The sequence below is a fragment of the Meleagris gallopavo genome, chromosome 10 (genome assembly GCF_905368555.1).
Source record: "Meleagris gallopavo chromosome 10, MGAL_WU_HG_1.1, whole genome shotgun sequence".
Taxonomy (NCBI): Eukaryota; Metazoa; Chordata; class Aves; order Galliformes; family Phasianidae; genus Meleagris; species Meleagris gallopavo.
The window spans coordinates 2,925,407-2,949,783 of record NC_139413.1 but is presented as its reverse complement, the minus strand read 5'-3'; the positions used below and the strand labels follow the sequence as shown (position 1 = coordinate 2,949,783).

The window sequence follows — 24,377 nt, the reverse complement described above, 5'->3', positions numbered from 1 at the left end:
AAATTCTCACTTGTTGCCTTCTGTGTGTAAGAAGATCACACTGAGTAACTTGACCCCGAACCAACAGTCAGCTGGAACAGAGCAAGAGCAACAGATTGTAAATATCTGACTTCCAGTCTTGGGCTTAGCTCATCCATAAGCTCACACACTGTATAATAGTGGGAAGTGTTGGGGGCCTTGTATTACTATGATGCTCCAGGTGAGAGTGGGAGTCATTCATTAACTTCAGATCAGAGTCTCGCTTGCATAAAACTGGGCTGATTGGAGAAATGTTAGATGTGAAAGAACTTAAATTGGAGGTGTTTTGCAGATGTGCTTTAGGCTATGCTATTCCTGTTGCCTTGTGCTGCCTGTTTGTGCAGTGAAGCACTCTTCAGCAGGTGCCAAGTCTCCTGATAAAATTTAACGCGGTGCCATTCATTCATTTTTACAAATTGGGGTTAAACCTGCATAACTCTTACAGCAAAGGGAGCCTGGATCTTGATCAGCTGATCCTCTGAGCTGTTGGTTTATGTGTGCAGGAGTGCGTGTTCAAGTCACCAGAGAGAATCCTCTTTGGAGGATGGTGTGCTGTTGTCTGCAAACCTGTTAGGAGAACAGAGAGAAGGGATGTGGCTTTGCATTTATCCCATGGCTAACTCATAGCACTTCAATCTGAAGAGTGTCTTGGCAACTTTAATCATAGTTTCCAAGAAACTTGAACCTTGTTTTGTCTTTCCCAGGGAATATGTAGAAGGGGATGTCCTCAATAGTTCAGTGCTAGAGTAAAGACATCATGAGTACTGGAAAGAGTTGGGACTGTTTCTGTCTGAGCAGGGGGAACTCTGTGCTGTGACTCTTACCTCTGGTCAGTAATGTTTCTCCAATACATATTTTTGGAAGAAATATCAAATTGCACGATTAGCTTAGACCTGGCCTTAGATATGCACATACTGTTTGTGCATCTGTAACTGTTCATCCTTTTGGGATAAGGATGTAATCAGTGATGTCTGCAGAAGAGAATTACAGTGCATTAGCTGTGTGTTTAGTTGTGCTGAAATCCATGCATCTGTTTATTTATCTCCTCAGCCTTCTCCTTGAACCTTTGGTTCCTTCACCTTGTCTTTGCTGGGAAGTACAGTGCTCGGGGTACTGGAAGCTGCCCATCCAGTTGGATGGAACTGGAGATCTTCTAAACCTAAATCTTTGTTGTAAGTTGTTTCAGCCTTTCTCACTCCTTTGTTCCATCTCCTGCAGGAAAGGCCTTTGACATCACATACGTGAGACTGAAGTTCCACACCAGCAGGCCAGAAAGCTTCGCCATCTACAAACGCACACGGGAGGATGGCCCGTGGGTGCCCTACCAGTATTACAGTGGGTCTTGTGAGAGCACCTATAACAAAGTCAACCGGGGCTTTATTCGGACTGGGGAGGACGAGCAGCAGGCTCTCTGCACGGATGAGTTCAGTGACATCTCCCCCCTCACTGGGGGCAACGTGGCTTTCTCAACGTTGGAGGGACGTCCCAGCGCCTACAACTTTGACAACAGCCCTGTGCTGCAGGTACGTGAGCAGGACTGGGTCTGTCAGACGGTCTGAGCTGGGTCCTTCTGTTCAGCTGTCGTGGATGGCAGCTTTGTGGGCTGGACTGTAGCCCTTGTTCGTACTTGAGGACCATTGGACAGGTAAGGTGGGTGGGGCGATCCAAAGAAATGTTTCTGGAGAAAGAATGGAACTCCGTGGTAAGTAAGTTTATGGTAAAACAACAACGAAGAAAAAGTCAGTGGTATTAAAGATGACTTTTCATAGACACCATGGAAGTCTTCAGAGGATGGATGCTTACCTCTGTCAGCTTACAAAGCAGCTGTAGCATTTTGCTGTTGTTTCAACTAAACGAACGAGGCCCGAGTCTGCCATGAGGCATCTTCATGTATATTTTGAGCACAGAAGATTAATAAACATAATATATGATTAACAAGTGAGGAGTTGTTTGAAACCCTGTTTGCGTTACATGTATGCTGAGGCAGGGGGAGCGTGATTTTATCTACCTTTAGTTTCTCTTACAAAAGGCTTAGATAAGGGATTTGGTCAGGGGCTTTTTGTTCTTACCATTCGTGCTGCTGGCTGGGCAGTGCTCTGGAGCATGCCGGGGGCACCAGTTTATCCGGTTTGTTTGCCATTTTCTCCGTGATCATCATGCAACAAAGAGCTAAAGCTGTGGAATTTGCCCCAGCAGGGCTTGTCTCCTTCCTTCAGGAGCTGGGATCGACCCGCCCTCCCTCCTCATACATTAGCAAGGCAATCCCTGATCTTCAGCCAGTGGGCAGAAAAGCAGGATCCGGTGGGGCTCAGTTCTACAAACAAATATAAAGATAAATGGGGGAGAGAAAAGCTTGCGAAATGGAAAAGAACCAGTTTGGCCACCTTATTTCTGCAGCTAGACCTTGTTGAGAGTGGTTTCTAATCATGAATGTGAACAGAAAAAATTCCAGTTGATGATAGGGTTTATAATCCTCTAATAAACTCCATGTAAGGAACAGAGACCTGACCACTGGTTTCCTAAAATACATACAAGCCTCTGGCATTGATTTTTCAGAACTGAAGTAAATCTGTGTTTTGTGCTCAGCGTTTCCATGTGTTGATGCCAGTGTTTGTAGCTCAGCAAATCTCCTTATTGTGCTGGCTGAACAGCAGCGCAGCTGCAGTGCAGTTGTACATGCCTGAATGTTTTTTTTCCTGTATTCTTTACCACATTTGAAGGAAAACAGGATTGCAAAAGCTGTAGTAAGAGCAGCGAGATGCTAACAGCCACAGGCTGAGGGTGACATGAAATCTGGAGACTCACTGTGTTTGCTGGCTGTTGCTGAAAGAGGATAGGGAGGTACTTTGTGGAAGATGCTGTGTAAATACAAAGATTAATTCCCACTCTCACTCATCTGCCTGTCTTCTTTTCTGGAGATGTATGTCTGCAGATGAGCGTATCCTAAAACTCTCCCCATTCTTGCTTTGCAAGAGAGCTGCCACCACGTATGTGAGGGTAGCAGAGCTCCTTGTACTTCTTGCAGCTGAGAGCAGTCAGGGCTCGAGAAGGCCCTGGGAAGGGGTGCAGAGAAAGGGCTGTCTGGAAAACTTATCCGTAGCAAGAGGATATGAGGTAAGGCTTCCTGGGCAGGGCTGGGTGAGCCTCAGAGGAACAGAGGGGAAGTGGTGAGGTAGGAACGTGCTGACTGATGGATGACTGCTGGCCAGACTTACAGAATGTAAATAGAGCTGCTGGTGATGCGGTGCTGACATGCACTTCAAGGTTCCTCTGTGTTGCTCAGATGGGGTTTCTGTCTGCCCTAGGAATGGGTGACGGCCACCGATATTCGGGTGAGCCTCAACCGCCTCAACACCTTCGGAGATGAAGTTTTCAATGATCCCAAAGTCCTCAAGTCGTATTACTACGCGATTTCTGATTTTGCCGTGGGTGGTAGGTGAGTAAACAATAAACCTCTGTGTTTGTTTGGAGCTTTTGGTGGGGATTACCGGAGTGCTTGAAAGATTTTGATTATACTCACATGGTACTGTTAAGTTCCTGTCTTTATTGACTGTCAGAATGCCGTAGAGTGAGTCTTATGGAGCTCACAAGTACTATGCGTGTCCTCTTGAGGCTGTAAATCTCAGAGGTAGATGAGGATTGAGTGTTTTATTTCCTGATTAGCTCAATTAAGCAGTTGGGGAAGTGGGGCACAAAGAGTGACAAGAAAGTAAAACAAAGGGGAAAAAAGAAAAAAGTATTTAGGATAGCTTTGTTACACATGTTAATCCGTAGCCTGGAGTAACAGCAAGTAGGAAATCTCAAGGTTGTTGCTTCACCTAAATGTTGGAGGCCATCTCCCATGGAGATCTGAAGCACTGTACAATGCTGCGATTCTCTGTTCCTTCTGCCAAAACGTACTGCAGAATGCTTTAATCTTCATTTGTTGGCAATAGAATGTTTTCGTAAACAGAGTTGAGCCCAGTGGAGCGTTTCAGGCTGTTTGCAGAGAGCAAGCTGGAGACTGGGCTTCCGTACCAGTCACATTGTGAGCTTTAATTTCTTACTCTGACAACATTAGCATATGGGCAGCATGTATAACTTTTCCAGGACTCCCATGAGAGAAACACTAAGGAGATGTGTACTAGTGTAACGCCAGTACTATTTTTGCTTCTTCTGTTTAGTTTATCCTGCTTTAGTGACAGATTTCAGAAGGAGGTGGGTTGGCATTCTTGCTCTTCTATACACTTGCCTTGAGGATGCCACACCTGCTTGTTCCACAGGAGTTGTGTTATCAGTTTTGTTGTAATCTTACACCTTCTGAATATACCTTGTCTCAAGTTTTATATCTGGGCATTTTCTGTATTGCTCCATGGGATCTCTGGATTTTAAACACCCATTCTTTGTCTCTTGTTAACCAGATGCAAATGCAATGGCCACGCGAGCGAGTGCATAAGGAACGAGCTTGGGAAGCTGGTCTGCAACTGCAAGCACAACACCTTTGGGGACGACTGTGAGAAGTGCCTTCCCTTCTTCAATGACCGGCCGTGGAGGAGAGCAACAGCAGAAAGTGCCAACGAGTGCTTGCGTATGTGTGTCCACAGCTGGCAGGGCGAGTGCTTGAGGGTTTGCTCCCCTGGCTGTTGAAATGGCCTGATTTTAAGTCTCTGCCTCTATCCGAAGCTTGTATGATTTGTGCTCCCAAGCTGGAGATGCTTCAGATTCCTCTTAGTGCCCCTGTAGAAGTGTCTCAAGTTTCTGAGAGCATGAAATGTTTGTTGGAGATTCTGGTGTTATCCAAACTCACATCTGCTCACATTTTCAGAGGAAGGAGAGCCAAGCCTTCCTTAGAGGCAGGCCTAAAACTGGGATGACCCAATGCTGTGTTTTATCTAGCATTTCAGCAACATGTCCTGCGAGTTCTCTGATGAAGCATAGGGTTATAGATGGACTGTTACTGCTGTCGTGTCAGCAGAAGCGTTCAGATTCTCCTTGGGGATCTGCATGCATAACGTGCTCTCAAAACAGGCTCAGATTCCTATCTCAGAGTATATGCTGATGGGAAAATAGAGCAGAGTCCATTTCCTTGTGCTGCTCGGAGCACATCCAGATCTTTTGAGGAATGTTGCCTTTGGTTTGTCATCCCTGTCCTGCAGGAGCTTTCTGCTGTGTCCCTGGGAAGGTCATCTCCCTTCTGGAGAGGGATGGGAGCAATCTTTAGGAGAGAACTTTACCATAAAACCTACCAGCTTGTACTAATAAAAAAAAAATGCATTTAGTTTCTTGAGTCTAATTGCCCTTTAAAAAGCTCATTTAGTGTCCCCTGATTTCCTCTTGGATTTGGATTACTGGTTTTTAGTTACTTCTAGACTATATCATCCAATTTCAACTGTTGCAATAGTTCTGGGCTGCAAATGGAAATGTCTGGGACTGAATGCCAATTTATTTTTCTTAGTTTAGTGTCACAGCTCCTGGTAGTTTACTTTATGGGGAAGCTTTTTCAGACAGAAAAGCTTTCTTCCTGTCTGACCTCGGTGTGCACTGATGATTCCCAGCTGGCTGCTGGAGACCTGTGGCTTCCCTAGACAGGATGCTGAAGTCCGGCCCTCCCGCACCCCAAGCAGAGGGAATTTGGGCTCTGCCTGCTCCCAGGAAGAAGCCCTTCTCACAGCAGGATGTCAGCTCTTGCTCTGGTCTTCGCATTTGTGTTTGTGTGACTGGAGTCGGTGGTGCTGCGTGGGATGGGAGGGCACTGTGTGGGCTGGAAGTCACCACTAGGCTCACGGGGATGAGAGGGGCCGTGCTGGTGGTCACTGGGCACACCGTGTCACCAGGATTCCTCAGCATGGCTGAAGGTCCCCTCTCCAGCTTGAGTGTTCATATTTGTGTGCTGGGTTTTGTGATCGGCACGGTTGGGATTTTTTGGGCTGCAAGAAAGACATTGAGGCCCTGGAGCGAGTTCAGAGAAGGGCAACAAAGCTGGTGAGGGGTCTGGAGCACAGGCCTGATGAGGAACGGCTGAAGGAGCTGGGATTGTTCAGTGTGTAGAAGAGGAGGCTCAGGGGAGACCTCATTGCTCTCTGTAACTACCTGAAGGGAGGTTGTAATGAGCTGGGGGTCGGCCTCTTCTCTCGTGTAACAGCGATAGAAGTGGAGGGAATGGCTTCAAGCTGTGCCAGGGGAGATTTAGGCTGGACGTTAGGAAATACTGCTTTTCTGAAAGAGTGGTCGGGCAATGGAATGGGCTGCCCAGGGAGGTGGAGTCACCGAGCCTGGAGGAACATTTGGATTTTGTGTTGAGGGACATGGTTTAGTGAGAACTGCTGGTGATGGGTGGATGGTTGGACTGGATGATCTTGAAGATCTTTTCCAACCTTGGTGATTCTGGGATTCCGGGATATCCACACAGCTGACCCCCGTGTGTTTTTCTGCAGCTTGTGACTGCAATGGGAGATCACAGGAGTGCTATTTCGACCCTGAGCTGTACCGCTCCACCGGCCACGGCGGGCACTGCTCGGGCTGCCGGGACAACACCGACGGCGCCCACTGCGAGAGGTGCAGGGACAGCTTCTACCGCCTCGGGAGCGAGGAGGGCTGCCTGCCCTGCAGCTGCAACCCCGTGGGTAAGTGTAAGGGTGCTGCAAGCCTGGAATTGAAAAGGCTTTTTTGTCATTTTTAATTTCGGCCCGCATGGGAGATGTTTACTGGGTTGTGTTACGGTTAAAATTATCCTTGGATCTGACTGGGCTTGGAGTGGCAGGGACAGATAGTTCACCACTGCAGCTTTTACTCCTTCAAATGTACTCTAAAATAGTTGTCTTTTTTTTTTTTTTTTTTTTTTTTTCCACCACTGTGGATGTGTTGCTCTGGGCACACCCAGCACTAAAGCACTAATTTAAATTCTTAATAAACAAGATTACGCGAGCGGATATTTCGGGAAGTTCTTTGGACCAAAGAATGGTAGTGAATATTAGCAGCAAAAGTTTCTCCTACTGAGTATCTAAGCACTGTAAATACAAACCAGTGAAACCTTAAACACAAAAGGGGACGAGAAGAAACAAAGTCAAGTCAAAACATGTAGTTAGACTCCTTTTTAAAAAAAAGAATGGAAAAAATCCTGGCAGGAGAACAAATCTTTTGTAGTCAAGGGAACCGCTTGACCTGTATGGCGTGGTCTCATAACTCCAGCAGCCCCGCGACAAATAGGGGCGAAGGAAACAAAAGGGTAACAGATAGTAAGATATGATGTGAGGTTCCAAAATAGAGTAGCTGGAATAAGTAATTGCTTGCGGCATGCCCTAAAAGCAGCCAGCGAGAGGGCTGGCAGGGTACGTCTCCTAGCTAATTTGGTCAGAGTCGTACAGTTCTGAAGCTTTGACCAAGAAAGGCCTCTTTTTTCCTCCCTCTGCTCTCCCTGGTTCTCATGCCCTACCTTATTTTAAGATGTGTCTGTGCTGAGGGTTGGTGTCAGTGGAGGGAAGAGGCAGTGAGGTGCCTTGTCAGGTATTTTAGGACAAATTTCAGAGGCCCTTATAACTTTGGCATCAGCTTGTGTCTCACAACATGCTGTCATCCAGTGTGTATCCTCACCTTACATGACTATCTTTTACCTGAACCCTGTTTTTACCTTAGTATTCATTCGTTGGATTGCAAAGGAGTCCCATAGAAGTATGCTGTAAAGTATGCTGTACTTGGTGTATGGTGAAGGTTTTGTACATTCTTCTCTCCTGTCCAGCCTAATCGTCTTATGACTTTTCACTTTGCTATAATAGTCTAACGTGGACTGAAGTGGAAAGAAAAGTATTTATCTATTTTAGTATGCTTTTTTCCTAGTTGTTAACTCTTGTAGTGCTGACAGCTTTTGGCCTGCTGGCTGCAGCAGTGCCTGAGGAAGAGGCACTGTGGATTAAAGAAACCCGTGCTGCTGTTTGTGCAAGTTCCTTTCTGGGGATTTTTGGGTAGTACCTTGGAGGAATCCTGTCAAACAAGAAAGTTTTTCTGTAGAATTGATTAGGGCTAATAGTGTAAGCACATGGAGCCTCTCTCTGGGGGGATGGTTCAGTCTTTAAATCCAGGTTGGGAATCACTGGGGGAAATTGGAGCATGAAGGGTAGAAGAGATCAGAATAGCTCCTGGCAAAGGGGAAGTTGTCACTGGGGAGACACAGGGCTTGGGGAATAATTTCTTAGGGCGTGCTGAGGGGAGAAAAAGTGGGGCATTAGATCATAGACTCATAGAATGAGTCTCACGTAGATGTATCTCACGATACATGAGACTCACGTAGATGTATCAAGGTAGTATTGAGAGCAAAAGTTTTGAAGAATTACATAAAAATAACAGTTGGAAAGAATACTTTGAGCTGAATACAGGTTTGCTTTTCTTTTTGCAAAGCTTGATAATCTGTCTCCAGGCCTGCTAGGGAGAAACACCAAACTGTGAGCTGTCGCTCATCAGCTTGAAGCCATTCTTCAGACTTCCTTGTATTTCTTGCACATTCCCTACAGCTGGGTGAATCTCACATGGGTGTGGTAAGGTGGTAAGGCCCCTGTCCCTTGTTTCCCCAGGCTCCCTCAGCACGCAGTGTGATAGCTATGGCCAGTGCAGCTGCAAACCTGGAGTCATGGGAGAGAAATGTGACCGCTGCCAGCCGGGCTTCCACTCCCTCTCTGAGGCTGGGTGCAGGTAAGGGGAGTTGCTCTCTGAAGGGAAAAGAAGATGCCTTTTTAAAGCTATGTGTGATTTTAATTAATTATCCTCTCACGTGGCTCTCTCAGGCCCTGTTCTTGCAATCCTGCTGGCAGCACAGGTGAATGCAACATGGAAACAGGACGGTGTACTTGCAAGGACAATGTTGAGGGCTTCCACTGTGAGAGGTGAGTTTTCTTCCTGTGGCTTTGTTTCAAGAATGAGAAATATTTGAGCAATGGCCTGGAGTAAGCAACAGGGAAATTAATTCTTTTTCCTTTGCAACTTCAGATGCAAACCTGGGTTTTTCCATCTGGATCCCTCAAATCCAAGAGGCTGTACCCCCTGCTTCTGTTTTGGACACTCTTCGGTTTGCGCCAATGCCGTTGGCTACAGCGTGTACAGCATCACCTCCAGCTTTCAGTTTGGTAAAATGAGCCTTTCTTTGTATCTCAGGTCGGGTTGTAGATGAAAGTGGGACAAGTGCTGCTCCCTCCTCCCTGTGTGAGATTGCAAACTTTGGGTGCAATCCCAGATTCCCTTTTTTGGGAAGCACAGAGCTACCAAAGTCAAAGAGAGTTTCCCCATCTTCAGGTTGTTTGTTTCGTTAGGGTGGAAAGAATTCATGGCTTTGCCCTCAGGCACCCAGTGCATGCAGTTGTAAGTGGGTACTGCAAATGTAAAACTTCATGCCTCAAAAGAGAGGTGCTAGAAAAGGAGGGGCATTTTCTCCATTTTAGAACTGAATCAAGAGTTTGATGGAGAGGATTATAATTGCTTCAGGTTTTGGGTTGCTTGGCTCTGAATGGAACGTGGCTGTGTTTCTGATGGATCCGTGAGCTGAGCAGAAGTCTTTTCTCATACAGTCTGTTTCCTGCATATGAATGTTTTCATTCTGCGTAGTCTAAAAAGAACATCTTTATAATTAAAATTTCAATGGAGAATGGTTCTTACAAAGGCTGAAACCTGCATAAAGTCATTGTCAACTGCAAGTTTCCCAGTCTTTTCCTGAGGTCTTTAGAAATCAAAATGTTAAACAAGTTGGTTTTTGTTTTTTTGTTTTTTTGGTTTTTTTTTTGTAATGTTTGAAGTTCAGAAGGCTTAAATCAGCACTCTGGATATGCTGTGTGTGTTCTGCACAGTGCCAGCATATAGAACAGAAATGAGTTACATATGAGCAGTCTGCAATATGACATAATGTGTGCAGAGCTGCTCCTTCGAATGTTGTTGAATGTTGTTGACTGTTGCATGTTTGGCTTTCAGGAGAGGACGAGTGGCATGCTGAGCAACGTGATGGCTCCCAAGTCCCAGTGCAGTGGAGTCCAGAGACCCAGGACATCTCTGTCATCTCAGACAGTTACTTCCCCATCTACTTTGTTGCACCACGTAGGTCACTGCAGAAAAGCTCACTTCTTGACTCCCTGTGGCCTTTCTGTTCTCTGTCTCCTGACCGTAAGGATTTCTTCCCATTTCAGGCAAGTTCTTGGGCAACCAAGTTTTGAGCTACGGTCAGAATCTGACCTTCTCCTTCCGCGTGGACAGACGGGACACACGTCTCTCTGCAGAGGACCTGGTGCTGGAAGGGGCCGGGCTGCGTGTGTCGGTGCCTCTCATTGCCCAGGGCAACTCGTACCCCAGTGAGAGCCCACTGACCTACACCTTCAGGTGAGGGGGCCGAGCCCAGAGAGCGGGTGGGACCCAGTCTGCCACACACCCTGCCCTCTGAGCTCCTGGGAAAACAAACAGCAGTAATTTTAGCTCACAAGAGCGGTCTTATCAGGTTAATTTGAAGCTGGCTGTTCAGTTCAGCGGTCTTGCTTAAATGTATGCAGAGTATGTGGCAATTGCATACTTTGGTTGGAAGTGGTGCTTTAAGAGGGCACAGCTGTTAGTATCCGAAAGCTTTGCAGATGGAGCATGGCTTTTCTCCCTAGGCTCCATGAGGCTGCCGATTACCCGTGGAGGCCTGCTCTCTCTGCATTCGACTTCCAGAAGCTTCTTCACAATTTGACTGCCATCAAGATCCGTGGAACGTACAGTGAGAGAAGTAAGTTGCTGAGCAGAGTGTCTTAAGAAAGAGGGGTGGACCCCTTTGTTTGGAGCTCTGGTTGCTTACTTGCAGGGCTTGGTCATGAATAAATGTGGCAGGTTATTTGGCAGAGCCACGCTGAATTGCTTTCTGCCTGGCCTTCATGTGTAGCAGCTTCTCCTGGGCTCCTGGAGAGGAGATGGAAAAGAAACACGATGTGCTGCCTTTGAGAATCTCAGAGTTGGGTGCTTGCCACTGCTGATCTCCCTCTGTGGTGCAGATGTGGTTCTTCACTCTTGTTGTGCATCCAGCGCTTTCCAAATTGGTAGGAATGTGCAGTGCAGAGTCCTGACAGATATGATAGCGTAGATGTGGGGAGACAAAAATCAGTTTCTCTGTGATCAGTTACCTTCATCCTGTTGAAAAATTCCCCATGGTATGAGGATTTACGAAAATCAAGTGCTAGTTATGGGCCTTTGGATGTTGTTGCGAGAAGAAGAATTTCCAAAGTAAAAATCAAGCAGACAAAAATGCACATTTGCAGCTTCCCCAAATGTGAGAAGGGGTTGTTCATAAAGAAGAACCCAGGGTGATTGATGACAGGGGAGGGAGGCATGGAGCGGGCTGTCTCCTGGGCAGCTGCTCGTAGTGCAGCAGTGACCATGTCTTCCTCTCCCTGCTCCGAGGTGCCGGCCACCTGGATGACGTTACCATCACCAGCGCTGTCCCAGGGGCCGGCGTGCCTGCGGCGTGGGTGGAGAGCTGCTCCTGCCCTGCAGGCTATGAGGGGCAGTTCTGTGAGCGCTGCTCCCCCGGGTACCGCCGAGAGACCCCTGGCCTGGGACCCTACAGCCCCTGCGTGCCTTGCAGCTGCAATGGGCACAGCGAGACCTGTGATCCTGAGACGGGTGAGCAGCAGGAGGGAGCAAAGAGCTGGGTTTTTTGGGTTGGCTGAAGAAGGAAAAAAAAACGCTCGCCTCCCTGTTCCAGGCGTATGTGACTGCAGGGATAACACTGCGGGCTCTCAGTGTGAGAAGTGCAGCGATGGGTACTACGGAGATGCAACAGCGGGCACAGCCTTGGACTGCCAGCCCTGTCCATGCCCTGGTGGCTCCAGCTGCGCTGTCGTGCCCCGCACAAGGGAGGTTGTGTGCACCAGCTGCCAGACGGGCACCACAGGTGAGCCCTTGCCAGAAGGGCACTTTCCCCACCCTGTGTTCCTGATCTCCTAGCAGTTCTGCTGCTCTGACCCACAGCAGACTGCTCTGTCTCCTCGTTCAAATGCAATCTGTTTCTCCCTTCCTCTACCAGCCCTACTTCCCCAGGCGAGGCTCAGTGCTGAAGGACTTTGCTCTTTGTGCACTTCTCTCAAGAACGAAAGGGAAAGGAATGTTTTCATCTGTGCACATCTTAACATTTCTGTGCTATCATGTGAGCCATGCTGGCTTCTAGTACAGATCTGGCACAGGGGCCCAAGGCCCCATCCCTGAGCTGACTGGGGGGCAGCCAGCCCATGGCAGGGACCGTTGCTGAACCTTCGGGTTCCCTTCCAATCTAAGCCATTCTATCCTCTGATAACTGCATAACATTGGGCTGAAACTTTGATAGATCTGAAAGAGTCAGGAAGATGGGTTAGACTGAAACAAAATTAGAAGCTGTGCCTCCTGTTTGCCAGCCAGAGGCACTGTGGGATGCTCACAGAGGCCAGTGTCCTCCCTAGAAAGAGCTGGAAGTTTGCAGTGACACGTGAACACCAATCAAAACGTGCAAGACCAGACTTATACTCAACAGTTTTGAAAAGAAATGTGTGAACAGGTGCTGAGCTTTTTCCTTAATGACGAACCGGAAAGCCTGAGTGCGTACTTGAGTTGTGAAGTGGAGCCTTTTGTTCTGTCTGCCAACAGCAAATAAGACTTAAGATGGTTGGCAGCTTCCACTCTTCTCTGTTGGTTTTTTGCTTGGCATGAAAGACTCCAAAGTCCAGAGTACCTGTAAATGCTTTAAATGCTTGGGAAAGCCCCTGTCAAGCCCAGAGGCACGCCATCTGGAGCAGCTCCTGAGGGTTCCCATGGATGCTATCACTTTGTGAACCAATTCAGAGTGCTGAGGTCGGAGTTCCTTGCAGCTCAGGTTTCCATGCAAGCTCATCATTTATTGTAGCTAACACGACCACCCAGGAGTTGCTCTTCTCGTGTTTCTGAATGTGTTTGTAATGAGGGAAAGGTGAGGGAAAAGATGGTTTGTGTGTGTAGAACTGCCTGAGAAAGAGCTTGAGACTGGCAGGGAAGGCTGAGCTGGCAGCTAGCTTGGGAAGCTGCTAGGCTGCATGCTTTGGGGGGCTGCCTGCTGAGGTTCAACAAATCTCACTGTCGTGTGACTTCCTGGAGCAGAGGTGCCCCCATTGAGCTGGATCCACTCAGACTCTTAAATTAACACCAAATTACAGCAAATACAGATGGCTTTAGGGGTAGCATGTGCTTCTGTCCCGCCACAGGCAAGAGGTGTGAGCTGTGTGACGATGCCTACTTTGGAGACCCGCTGGGTGAAAATGGGGCTGTGAGGCCGTGCCGCCTGTGCCAGTGCAATGACAACATCGATCCCAACGCTGTGGGCAACTGCAACCGGCAGACAGGAGAGTGCCTCAAGTGCATCTACAACACGGCCGGCTTCTATTGCGACCGCTGCAAGGATGGCTTCTTTGGGAACCCCTTGGCCCCCAACCCTGCTGACAAATGCCGGGGTACGAGCGTTTCTTCTCATGTTTAAAGCTGGTTTGGTCCCTGAGAATTGCCTTGGGGTGATGTTTCCCATTCCTGACCTTTTTGCAGCTTGTCACTGTAATCCCTACGGCACCGTGAATCAGCAGACGAGCTGCAACCAAGTGACAGGGCAATGTGAGTGCCTTTCCCATGTCACCGAGAGGGACTGCAGTGCCTGCGAGCCCGGCTTCTTCAACCTGCAGAGCGGCCGAGGCTGTGAGAGGTAATCTTCAGCCCATGCTGAGGCAGCGGGCCCTCTATTGGGTCTGCCGTCAGCAGTGGTGGGAATGTGGTGCTTGTCACCAGTGCCTTGTTAACACTGCTGAAGATGGGGAGGAGCAGGAGTTAAGGAGCAGCTCCAAGAGCTGTACAAAAATCTTGACTTATAAATAGCTTTATAAATAGCCCTAAATCAGAGTTTTAAATAGAAAAGTGTCACATGGCCGTGTGACCATTGGTAGCAGGGGCTCGTGGGTTCCTTTTTTAGTGCAACCACCAAGTGACCTTGCGTGGTTCAGAGTCTAGGTGCCTTGTCCCAGCAAGAAAAATCACCGCCTTGTCGTGGAGGCTTCCAGCAGTGCTCAGAGGGCTCCTTCAGAGCACATCAGCCATGCCTGCCGCCCCTTGTTGATGTATGGCTCTCTCCCCTAGGTGTGACTGCCACGCTCTGGGCTCCACCAACGGCCAGTGTGACATATGGACGGGGCAGTGTGAGTGCCAGCCCGGCGTCACCGGCCAGCGCTGCGACCGCTGCGAGGCCAACCACTTTGGGTTCGGCCCCGAGGGCTGCAAACGTGAGTGTGGGTGCTCTGTGGCCTCAGTGTACAGGTCGAGTGTTAAGGAGCAGCGTGATTGAAAAAGAGAGGGTGATCCAGACTTTCCTCCTGATATTCTTAGAATCGCTAAGGTTAGAAAAGACCTCTCAGATCCCTAAATCCAGCTCTAGCCCATTCCCACCACTGACCACGTCCCTCAGTGCCACATCTCCATGGTTCCTGAACGCCTCCAGGGATGGTGACCCTACTTCCTCCCTGGGCAGCCTGTGCTAATGCCTCACACTCCCTGTGAGAGTGAATTTTTCCTAATATCCAACCTGAACCTCACCCTGGCACAACTTAAGGCCTCGCCGTGCCTTGCTGTGCATAGCAGCACTCTGATGAGAACAGGTCTCCGCCATGGATCGGTGGGTCCTCTGCAGAGAACGGGCTGCAGTTTTAGGGTGTTTGTGTGTCTCCTTTGCTCTGACCAAGGTTTAACTTCCCCACAGCATGTGACTGTGACCCGGAGGGCTCACGCGCCCTGCAGTGCCGTGAGGATGGTCGCTGTGAGTGCAAGGAGGGCTTTGTGGGGAACCGCTGCGACCAGTGCGAGGAGAACTACTTCTACAACAGGTCATGGCCAGGCTGCCAGGAGTGCCCTGCATGTTACAGATTAGTGAAAGATAAGGTAAGGCCACCAACGTGACTGACTGTGTGATTTCTGGGCTTGGTGCTTTGTGCCATATCTGCTTGCCCAGTGGCTCTGGTGCAGTGTCAAAGTGACGAGAAGCAGAAAGGTGTGCTTTTGCTCTGCCCGTGATGTAACTGTGCTCTGCCCTTTTCACACAGGTGGCAGAGCAACGAGAAAGGCTACGGGAGCTGGAAAACCTTGTAGCAAACCTGGGCACGGGAGAAGAAACTGTCACTGATCAAGCCTTCGAGGAGAGGTTGAAGCAGGCAGAAAGAGATGTCATGGAGCTGCTCCGAGAAGCACAGAACAGCAAAGGTGAGCTGAGCAGATCAGATGTGGGCTAGCATGAAATGAGCTTGTTGTTTGTGTTCTCTTAGGATGTAGAGCTTTTTATTTCAAGGCTTTAGTGTGCACCAGGATGAAGAGCTATTTTGGATGGCGTCGAGACTAGTATGCATTATTATAGGAACAGCAAAGGCTGTGATTTTTGTCCCTGATGTTCTTTTTTTTGAAAAGCAGAAGGGAGCTCAATAGGTTTGTGTTTCTGCAGCTTTCACCACTAGCAAATGCAGCCTGAGTTGCTCACAGATTTGTTTGTATGCCTTGGGCCAAAGCGTCTCTTGTTGGGATATCGTCAGTGATTAGAATAAATGCCTCAAAATCCTTGGCAAACTTTATTAGCCCACTATAAAGTGCATAACGTCCTGAAAAGTGCTGTTGTGGTGGCCTGTAGCTGTTTTTCCTGTTAAACTCTGCTTCCAAAGAGTTCTTGTATTGCCACCTCTGCTACAGGATGTCTAGGAGGAGGGCATTAAGAAGTGTGACAGTGGATTTTGCTTAGGGGTTTTTTTTAACTCATTGAGTTACTGCACGCTCTGGAAAAGAGCAACTTGAAGGAGACTCAACTTTGCCCTAGAAGTGTTTCCCCCAGGAGTTTGCTCGCTGATTTGAGACCACTTGGGAAAAATCTTTTGGCAAAGCTTAGAAAAGCTGGTAGCAATCTGACACTTCATGGCATGTGCTTGGAGGGATTCCTGCTGATGGGAATGATTTCTGAAACTCTGCAGTTCTAGGTAGTGTTGTTTCCTTCTTAGCATCCGTGCCTAGATGACAGTAGTCCTGTGTGCAAGGTGTGAGTGTGGGTATTACAGAAAGGTTAGGGCATGGATTGGCTTTGAGGTGTTACTTCTCCATCTCTCCACATCTTTCCTCATCTGTCCTGCCAGCTTTCATCATCCCTCTGGGTGGGTAGCAGTCAGGGTGGGTTTGCTGCTCTGAGCATCTTCAGCTGCTCTGTTTGGGGCAGATTCTGGCTCAGGGAAAAGCCACCATTGCCCAAAGAGGCAATAGCCCTGCTATTCCTCCATCTCTGCTTGTATTGTAGTAATGAAGTAGTAGTAATGAAGAAAAATGGAATCAGCAAAGCAGATGTTACGTACCTTTAGAAGAGCAGCTCAGTTGCCTTTCTTTAATTCTTTAATCCAACTTTTTTTCCTGCTTTAATTAATTTTGCTTCCCTTCTTTTGAATGATGTCTTTCAGACGTAGATCAGGGTCTCATGGATCGTCTCAGAGACATCAACAGCACGCTGACAAGTCAGCTCAGCAGGCTGAGGAACATCCAGAACACAGTGCAGGAGACAGAGAACCTGGCAGAGCAAGCCCGGGGCCGGGTGGAGGACACAGAGGACCTGATTGCAATGGCTTCTGATATGTTGGAGAAGGCAAAGATGGCAGCTGGCAACGTGGTGAGTGTGCTGTGCAGATCTATGGGGCAGGGAGAGGGCAGGGCCCTTCTTTGCTGGACTGTCTGGCTGTGTTTCTCTGCTTTTTGTCACTGCCATAGCAAATTTGGTGTAGAAATGTCTTCTTACTGAATAATGGTGGAAAATAAATTAAGGAGTTTGCAAATTCTCTTTCATAAATGGCATCCTTGCCCCTGTTGAAGGAAAAACAGTTTGAAAAACCCTGAACATACACCAGAATATTTACTTTTAAGGGAAAACTGCTGGTGGAAATGACAGTGGCTTAAGAAAAAATACAAAGAGGTCAGAAGTAGGTTAGACCCATCTCAAAGCATTTAGATCATGACAATAAATATTTAAAGCATTGATGAATAAAAGATGAAAATAGAGCTTGAAGGTATTTTTTTCCCTCTTTTTTTTTTCTTTTTCCAGTCCATTACACCCCCGAAGTCGAGTGGTGACCCCAACAACATGACTCTATTGGCAGAAGAGGCTCGCCGGCTGGCTGAGAGGTAGGCTGTGCTGCAGCTCCTAGCAGCCCACATCTGGGCCCCCCAGAAGGAGCAAAACAGAACTGGTTTGTTTGATGTGAAACACGCGTCCTTGGGCTGCTTAACAGATTGCTTGGTACCCTTTTTGCATGCCTGTGTGTCAGGGCAAATGCCGGGTACATGCTGTATGCTCCAACAGCATCTTCCACTGCACCACTTCACTGGGTGAAGGAGGAAGATCTTGGAGCTGAGGACAGAAGGTGCTGCTTGGCAGTTCTAACGGCGTCGTTTTCCTTCTGTGATCTTGTCCAGGCACAAACAAGAAGCTGATGAGATTGTTCGCATTGCCAAGGCAGCCAACGATACTTCCACAGAAGCGTATCAGCTGCTGCTGAAGACCCTGGCTGGGGAAAACCAAACGGCACGTGATATTGATGAGCTCAACCAGAAGTGAGTCAGGAACAGAAAACTGAGTTCATTTCCTGGCTTTAGAGCAGTACTTAAAATTAGATGGCTTTTTAGCATTTTGTGCTTTTGGGTCTCTCAGTGTTCTAGCTTCTCTGCTCTCAGTAAGGTCAATTCAACAAGAAGAAATGATAGAGTAATGGGATCCTTGCTTTTATTATTATTATTTTTTTTTGTTAGATATAACCAAGCAAGAAACATTTCTCGAGATCTGGAGAGACAGGCCAACAGTGTGCTTGAGGAGGCAGAGGAAGCTGGAAATAAGGCCCTCCAGATCTATGCTAATCTCACCAATCTGCCCACTGTGGACACCACGGGGCTGGAGGTACGTGATGTGCATGGCTTTATAAAGAGGACAGCCATTAGAGCAGTGTGCTAGGTGGCTGACAAACACTGTGTGCTCTTTTCTAATGGTACTCTGCCTTAGATCCATCTAGACATCATCCAGATGTCTGTGTTTTAGTTTTTATGAAGGAGACTTGCAAGCAGGAAACTACAGATATAGATCCCCTATTTCTGCCAGGTTCTGAAGGACCAAAAAACAGTGAAATAGTGCTTGTCATACAAATCGTGTCTTGAATTGAAAAGTGAAAAAAAATTGACTCCTGTCAAGTTTGCAGAGCTATTCCCTTTCCACTCACCATGGAAATATAGTTCCTCTTAGCACAAAACTGTTTGCACCCCTTCCTTCCTTGCACAGACCTCTGGGGTATATAGAGCTTTGAAAAAGTTGCAGCTCTAATTGTGAAAGATGGGGACTTGTCATGGCTTCTGCCTGTTTTATCATTAGAAACCATGCTGTGTTTTGTCACCTGTTCAGAAATTCTTTAATGTTCAGAGAGCCTGCATGTGTTTCTGATGTCTGCATGCAGAGTGAAGCAAATAAGATCAAGAAGGAAGCGGAGGAGTTAGATCAGTTAATAGCAAGGAAGTTGAAGGACTATGAAGACCTGAGGGAAGACATGAAAGGAAAGGAGCTGGAAGTCAAGAACCTCTTGGAGAAAGGGAAGACGGAGCAGCAGGTCAGTTCTGTTTGGTGCAGGCATAACAGCCCAAAGAGAGACAAGTAACTGGTAAGATGCAAGAGGTTTGGCCTTAGTCGTATCCTAGTGGTGTTCGTTACTTACGCAGATATTGAGGAATGATCCTGGAAAGGAAAACCAAGAAGCTGCTAAAAGCAATGGCATTGAGGCTATGTTGGGGAACTGGTATCTTTGCTGGGCGTGCTGTCTTGTTTGTATTCAGGACAGTGTTCCAAAGTACCTGAATTTACATGGTTTCATAGCATGTATTGCCACTCACATGGGGACAAATGCTGTTCTATATTTGCATTGGTGTTTCTTGTGGAGTGATGCTTTTTGATAGGCCTGCACAGTCATCCATCAAAGAATAAGAGTATGCTGATAGGTGTCATGTCTCTGTAGACTGCAGACCAGCTCCTGGCTCGAGCAGATGCAGCAAAAGCCCTGGCTGAGGAAGCTGCTCGGAAGGGCAATGGCACACTGCAGGAGGCCAACACCATTCTCAGCAACCTGAAAGGTAAAGAGAACTCGTGTGGGGAATCCTGCAGCTCCCGTCAGCTCACTCTGCAGGAGGGCATCTTGGTTAAATGTCTCGTGCTGCTGCCAGTGCTTGTGTTGGAGGATTCTTTTGTTTTTTTTCTAAGGAAGAACTGTGTTTTAGTTTCAGCTAGGTTGGAATTCTTTTCTTCAGTTTCTGGTATGATGCTATGTTTCGGTTTTGGGAGAAAAACAAAGCTGATTACACACTGATGATTATAGTTGCTGTTAAACAGTGAAGTAGAGAGCCAAGGCCATCTGCAGCAAAGGGCCCATGGAACTGGTAGGGAACAGAGTGAGGACAGCTGACTTATGCTGGCCAAAAGGATATTCCATGCCATATGACTTCATGTGGATGGAGTTTTGAAGGGGTTGGGAGGGCATCTCGCGCTCTTCTGCTGCTTGGGGGCTAGCTGGGCTGTTCTTCCCCCAAATTTCAAGGATGCAGAGGCAGGGCAGTATGGTCAGAAGTGTTGCAAGGCACTTCCAGAGCAGGTGGTGAGAACCTCTTTTGCCCTGTCTCAGATTTCGATAAGCGGGTGAACGACAACAAGACAGCAGCTGAGGAGGCTCTGAAGAAGATTCCTGCCATTACCCAGACCATTGCTGAAGCCAACAACAAGACCCACCAGGCAGAGCTGGCTCTTGGCAATGCTGCTGCTGATGCCCGTGAAGCCAAAACTAGAGCAGATGATGCTGAGAAAATTGCCAGCGCTGTTCAGAAGGTGAGTGCCCTGCAATTCTGGAGCCAGCCCTCCAGAGCCATGTGTCCCACCTCAGCAGCACATAAGCTCTGTTCTGCTAAGTTCTGCACCTTCTCCAGCTGGTCTCATCCTTCTCCCCATGCTGGCTGTAGAGTGCTGCTGCTACCAGAGCAGAAGCGGACAAGACCTTCTCTGACGTGACGGGGCTGGCCAGAGAGGTGGATGACATGATGAAGCAACTCCAGGAGGCAGAAAAAGAGCTGAAGCGTAAACAAGATGATGCTGACCAGGATATGATGATGGCAGGCATGGTGAGTAACGCTGACACTGGTGGCAAAGAGGTGACTTCTCCCTGCCTCTGGAAACTTTCCTCCCTCTGTGCTGCTGCACTGGGTTCTCTTAGTATTCTCCATCTTCCAAGTTTTAATTGCAAAAGTTAACATAGGTTAACACACAGTTAACATAGGTTCTCTGCTGGACTTGGAGAGCCGGTTTTCTTAACACAGTCCTTTTAACAAACCTGACTCTGGTGTGACTTTCCCTGTAAAACAGTTTTTGGGGATCTGCACCCTCTCCTGCAGGAAATGGAATATTTGCAGGCTATCTTTTCCACTGCTGTGACAGGTATCTCTGCTCAGAGATTGTTATGGAGAGGGAAGGCAGGGATGCACACAACTGCTTGGGCAGACGCATGAAAAGGAGGGACAGTGGTTTCATTAAACCCTACATAGCTTACAGTGTTCTCGTGGCTTTTATCCCACAGGCCTCACAGGCAGCCCAGGAGGCAGAAGACAATGCAAGAAAAGCAAAAAACTCTGTGAACAGCTTGCTTGCTGTCATTAATGACCTTTTAGACCAACTAGGTAAGGCTGTCCTTTTTTCTTGTCTCCTAACAGGGAAGCACTGGCAGCCAGCATGATGTGGTGCTGTGCATCAAACAGGTCCATTTTGTTTTCTTAGAAATTAAATTAACGTGGTTTTGGCAGGTGTTCTTTTTTTTAATGGAGTAGCTCAAAGGCTCGTTGTGCAGTGTTCTGTACCAATTCCCTGCAAGCTAAGGAACTGCTGGTGAGGTGGAGCCCCTTCAGTTGTTCTTGTTTCTTACACAAAGATGGCCTGATGCAGATCTTGCTTTGCTCAGCCAGAACATGGGATCTGCTCTGTAACCACCTGGAAGCTTCAAAGGCTTTTTAATGGTCCTCACTGTTCCCTTCTGGCTTTTCAGGGCAACTGGAGACGGTGGACTTGAACAAACTGAATGAGATTGAGGGTACCCTGAACAGTGCCAAAGACCAGATGAAAGATAGCGACCTGGACCAGAAGGTGGCTTTCCTTGAGAGAGAAGCCAGGAAGCAAGATGATGCGATACAGTCCTACAACAGGGACATTGAGGAAATCCTGAAAGACATTAGCAACCTGGAGGACATCAGGAAGACCTTGCCATCTGGCTGTTTTAACACCCCGTCCATTGAGAAACCCTAAGGGTGTGCTGGGGGTGGAGGGTATTCCCCCACTGATCGGTGGAGCAATTGTTTGGCTATGGAGTGCCTTAACACACGTTACCTTCTTCCAATCCCCATCTCTTTGCTGCTTGCAGCCGCTGTTCTCTTTTCAAATCAGGATAAGTTGAAAAGGACTTCTTTCTTTTTTTTTTTTTTTTTTTTTTTAAGAGAAGCAAATTAAATATCCGTCTTTGGGCATCAAAGGGTTTTTTTAATATAAATTGTCTTCCTGAGCACTCTGCCTTTGCCCCTTTCTCAGACACAGTTTCCCTTTGATTAGCGCAAGGATGAGAGATGCTCTGGACTCTTTATACTGTTCAGCAATAACCATGTGAGCTGTGTACAGCAAGGCAAAACTAACTCTGCTTTCTCTCCTCACTTCTCCCCTTGACTGTAAAATCCTTGATCCGGAACTCTGTCTCCATGAAGGAAGGGGGTTGGCTACCAAATCATTACTGTAACGGCCAGTATAGCTGCACTCATTCAGATCCCTGTTCCCAACTTCTAACCCTGTGAATTTTTTTTGTCTTGTTTTGTGACGTGAACTAGTGGCCAATCGGAAACGTTGGTAGCCTTTTACAAACTATCCTAAGCCTCTTTCTGAAATGCTTTCTGTGATGGTGCATCGCTCTGAGAAAAACGCAGCCTCCGAGAGGAGCTTTTTGGGAAGATGAGATGCCAGGGGAGCAGTAGGTCTCGCCAGCACTGCTGGCTGGTGGAGCAGAAGTTGTGCGTGCAGTCTGCAGGCAGCTGCCTGTTGGGTGGCCCAGGCTGGGGAGTCTGGAAGTGAGGAGCTGAGTTCCCATCTGGAGGTGTTGCTGTCAGTGTCAGAGGATCTTTGTTTGAGGCTACAGATGTCCGGGTGGCACGTTGACCTGTTCAAGCAGCAAAAATCTTGCTGAAGAGGAGAGCTGCCATCCAGAGGGCTCTGACAGCTGAGCTGACCTCAACCTGAATGACTTCAGGTGGGGAACAGAGAGACCTTGGAGATGTCAGTAAGAGGATCTTTCTCCCCATTTTCTTCCTGGAGGAGGCAGGTGGCATTTTTACACTTCCTGGTGTTGCTCTCGCCTTTTGTCTTTTATTTTTTAACCCAACTGAAAGAGCAGTGTTCAGGTTCCTTGCGGTGCTCCCCAGGTCTGCTCCCAGCCCGGAGCACCCTCTGTAGCTCTCCCTTGGGCTCTGGCCCAGCATCCCCTCTCTCTTCCTTCAGATCAAGCATATATCTATCCTTAAACACTATGCAACTTTGTACGTTTGCGTAGCGGGGAAGAAATTATTATCTGACACACACTGGTGCTATTAATTATTTCAAATTTATATTTTTTGTGTGAATGTGATATATATATTTTTCCTTTTTTTTTTTTTTTTTTTTTTTTAAATCATGATTACAGTGTGAGGAAGTCTCTCGTGCGTGTGTGCGTGTGCATGTGTAAATATCCTCAGCCATATTTCCAGAGTGGCACAGCCTGGCCTCTTCTCCGTGCTTTCCCCAGTAACCATCACAGCACGTGCACTGCACTGCTCCTGCCCCATTGCCCCTGCAGCACCCGGTTCTTCCTCTGCCCGGCTTCCCATTTGTCCCCCATGTGTTCTCAGCATCTGCATTGTGCGATATTGGCAATAACCACTGTGCAGGGAGCACACCTTGCCCGGTGCTGCTGGGCAGGATGATTCCAGCAAGCCCCGCATCTCCCATACCCATCTTCTTAGGGTTTCTTGCCATTTACCAAATACTGCCTTGGGGTTTCCCCACCTGTGAACATAGCTGGTCCCCGGAGGAGGGCTCCCTAGTGCTCACCTTCCCTCCGTGTTCCTGGCTGGCTGCTCTGGTCAGATGGCTGTCTCTAACCACGTCACCTCTCTGCCAAGGCTGTGAGAAGAGCAGATGCGAAGATGCGCGCATGCCCTGGCTGACCTCAGGCCTAAGGTTTCCTGCTTTCTCCTTTTGTTTTTGTTTTTTTTTTTAATTTTATTATTTTTAATTTTTGTCGTCGTCGTCGTTAAGCTGTTTTTAACAGAATTCTATTTTTAAATAAAAAAAAAAAGTCTTTATAAGCGATCTCTTAATCACTACTGCATTACAGCCATTATTCATTGTATAAGTCCAGTTATTTCTGTACGTGATGTGATGATGAGATGGCTGCTGGAGGAGTGCTGGATGGCAGCGCGTGTCGGTCCCTCATCACTCCATTCCTGACTGTGGCCCCACAGTACGTGCCTTCACTTCAGCTTTTTGCCTTAATCTGTGGTCTCGCTGTCTGGGGCGGTGAACAAAATGCAACACTTGCAGTTTTTATGTATAAAACAGTATTTCTTATTTATAATAAAGTCTGAATATTTGTAACCCCTTATACCTCGGGATTCTTTCAAGTATTGCTTTTTTTTTTTTTTTTTTTTTTTTTGGTGGGTTTGGTCTCCATCCCAGGGTTTGCTTCTCGTTTGGTGACGTCCAGTGTTGGATTGCTACGGCTGCAAGGAGTTCTGAGTTCTTCCAGGCTGAAAGAAATGCGTGTGAGCTGTTGGTGTGATGCTGGTGGTGCTGAGCTGCCCTCAGGAGGACAGGAAGTTGGGAGGGGTGGTTCCTTATGTCATAGGGGAGCAGTCCTGTCCCTCCCCACCTGAAGAGGGGCTCCTGGGGAGGAAGGATTGCCTCCAGGAGGAAAACAGACCCAAAATAAAGGGCCTGACATTCCTTTCACTGGACCTGCCAAGAGCTCTCTGTTGTTCACTGGTCCTGTTTGCGAAAGAGAGAAATTTTATTCTCAAATTCTGTTCTGAATGTCAGGACAGATTACTGCGATAGCAGACAGCCCAGCTTTGAAATCCAACCAGTCTACATTTGGGTTTCTTTTATTTTTCTCAGCAGAGGAAAATGCACACACGACTTACTAACTTGCATTATACTTAATCCCTTCTCAATTGTTAAGTTGTTCTCCCCCCCCCTGCCCCCCCCCACCATTTTCAGGTTGTCTGGTTGCAGCTTTGTTCTG

At 47.7% G+C, this 24,377-nt stretch overlaps 1 protein-coding gene across 1 annotated transcript in view; it reads left to right on the top strand.

Moving 5' to 3' along the window:
* Positions 1-23,738, top strand: part of LAMC1 (laminin subunit gamma 1) — a 49,444-nt gene extending 25,706 nt beyond the window's left edge. The window contains exons 2-28 of the mRNA XM_085232314.1: positions 1,237-1,541; positions 3,324-3,454; positions 4,419-4,585; positions 6,432-6,620; positions 8,562-8,679; positions 8,772-8,870; positions 8,974-9,110; positions 9,946-10,068; positions 10,158-10,347; positions 10,617-10,729; positions 11,398-11,619; positions 11,702-11,890; positions 13,206-13,451; positions 13,540-13,693; positions 14,122-14,264; positions 14,738-14,916; positions 15,078-15,234; positions 16,461-16,666; positions 17,096-17,175; positions 17,467-17,604; positions 17,800-17,944; positions 18,492-18,641; positions 19,044-19,158; positions 19,704-19,903; positions 20,035-20,193; positions 20,646-20,745; positions 21,108-23,738. Of these exons, the coding sequence (XP_085088440.1) occupies positions 1,237-1,541; positions 3,324-3,454; positions 4,419-4,585; positions 6,432-6,620; positions 8,562-8,679; positions 8,772-8,870; positions 8,974-9,110; positions 9,946-10,068; positions 10,158-10,347; positions 10,617-10,729; positions 11,398-11,619; positions 11,702-11,890; positions 13,206-13,451; positions 13,540-13,693; positions 14,122-14,264; positions 14,738-14,916; positions 15,078-15,234; positions 16,461-16,666; positions 17,096-17,175; positions 17,467-17,604; positions 17,800-17,944; positions 18,492-18,641; positions 19,044-19,158; positions 19,704-19,903; positions 20,035-20,193; positions 20,646-20,745; positions 21,108-21,364 (4,412 nt within the window). The 3' untranslated portion in view covers positions 21,365-23,738. The remainder of the gene's footprint in view (positions 1-1,236; positions 1,542-3,323; positions 3,455-4,418; positions 4,586-6,431; positions 6,621-8,561; positions 8,680-8,771; positions 8,871-8,973; positions 9,111-9,945; positions 10,069-10,157; positions 10,348-10,616; positions 10,730-11,397; positions 11,620-11,701; positions 11,891-13,205; positions 13,452-13,539; positions 13,694-14,121; positions 14,265-14,737; positions 14,917-15,077; positions 15,235-16,460; positions 16,667-17,095; positions 17,176-17,466; positions 17,605-17,799; positions 17,945-18,491; positions 18,642-19,043; positions 19,159-19,703; positions 19,904-20,034; positions 20,194-20,645; positions 20,746-21,107) is intronic.
* Positions 23,739-24,377: the final 639 nt, after the last annotated feature.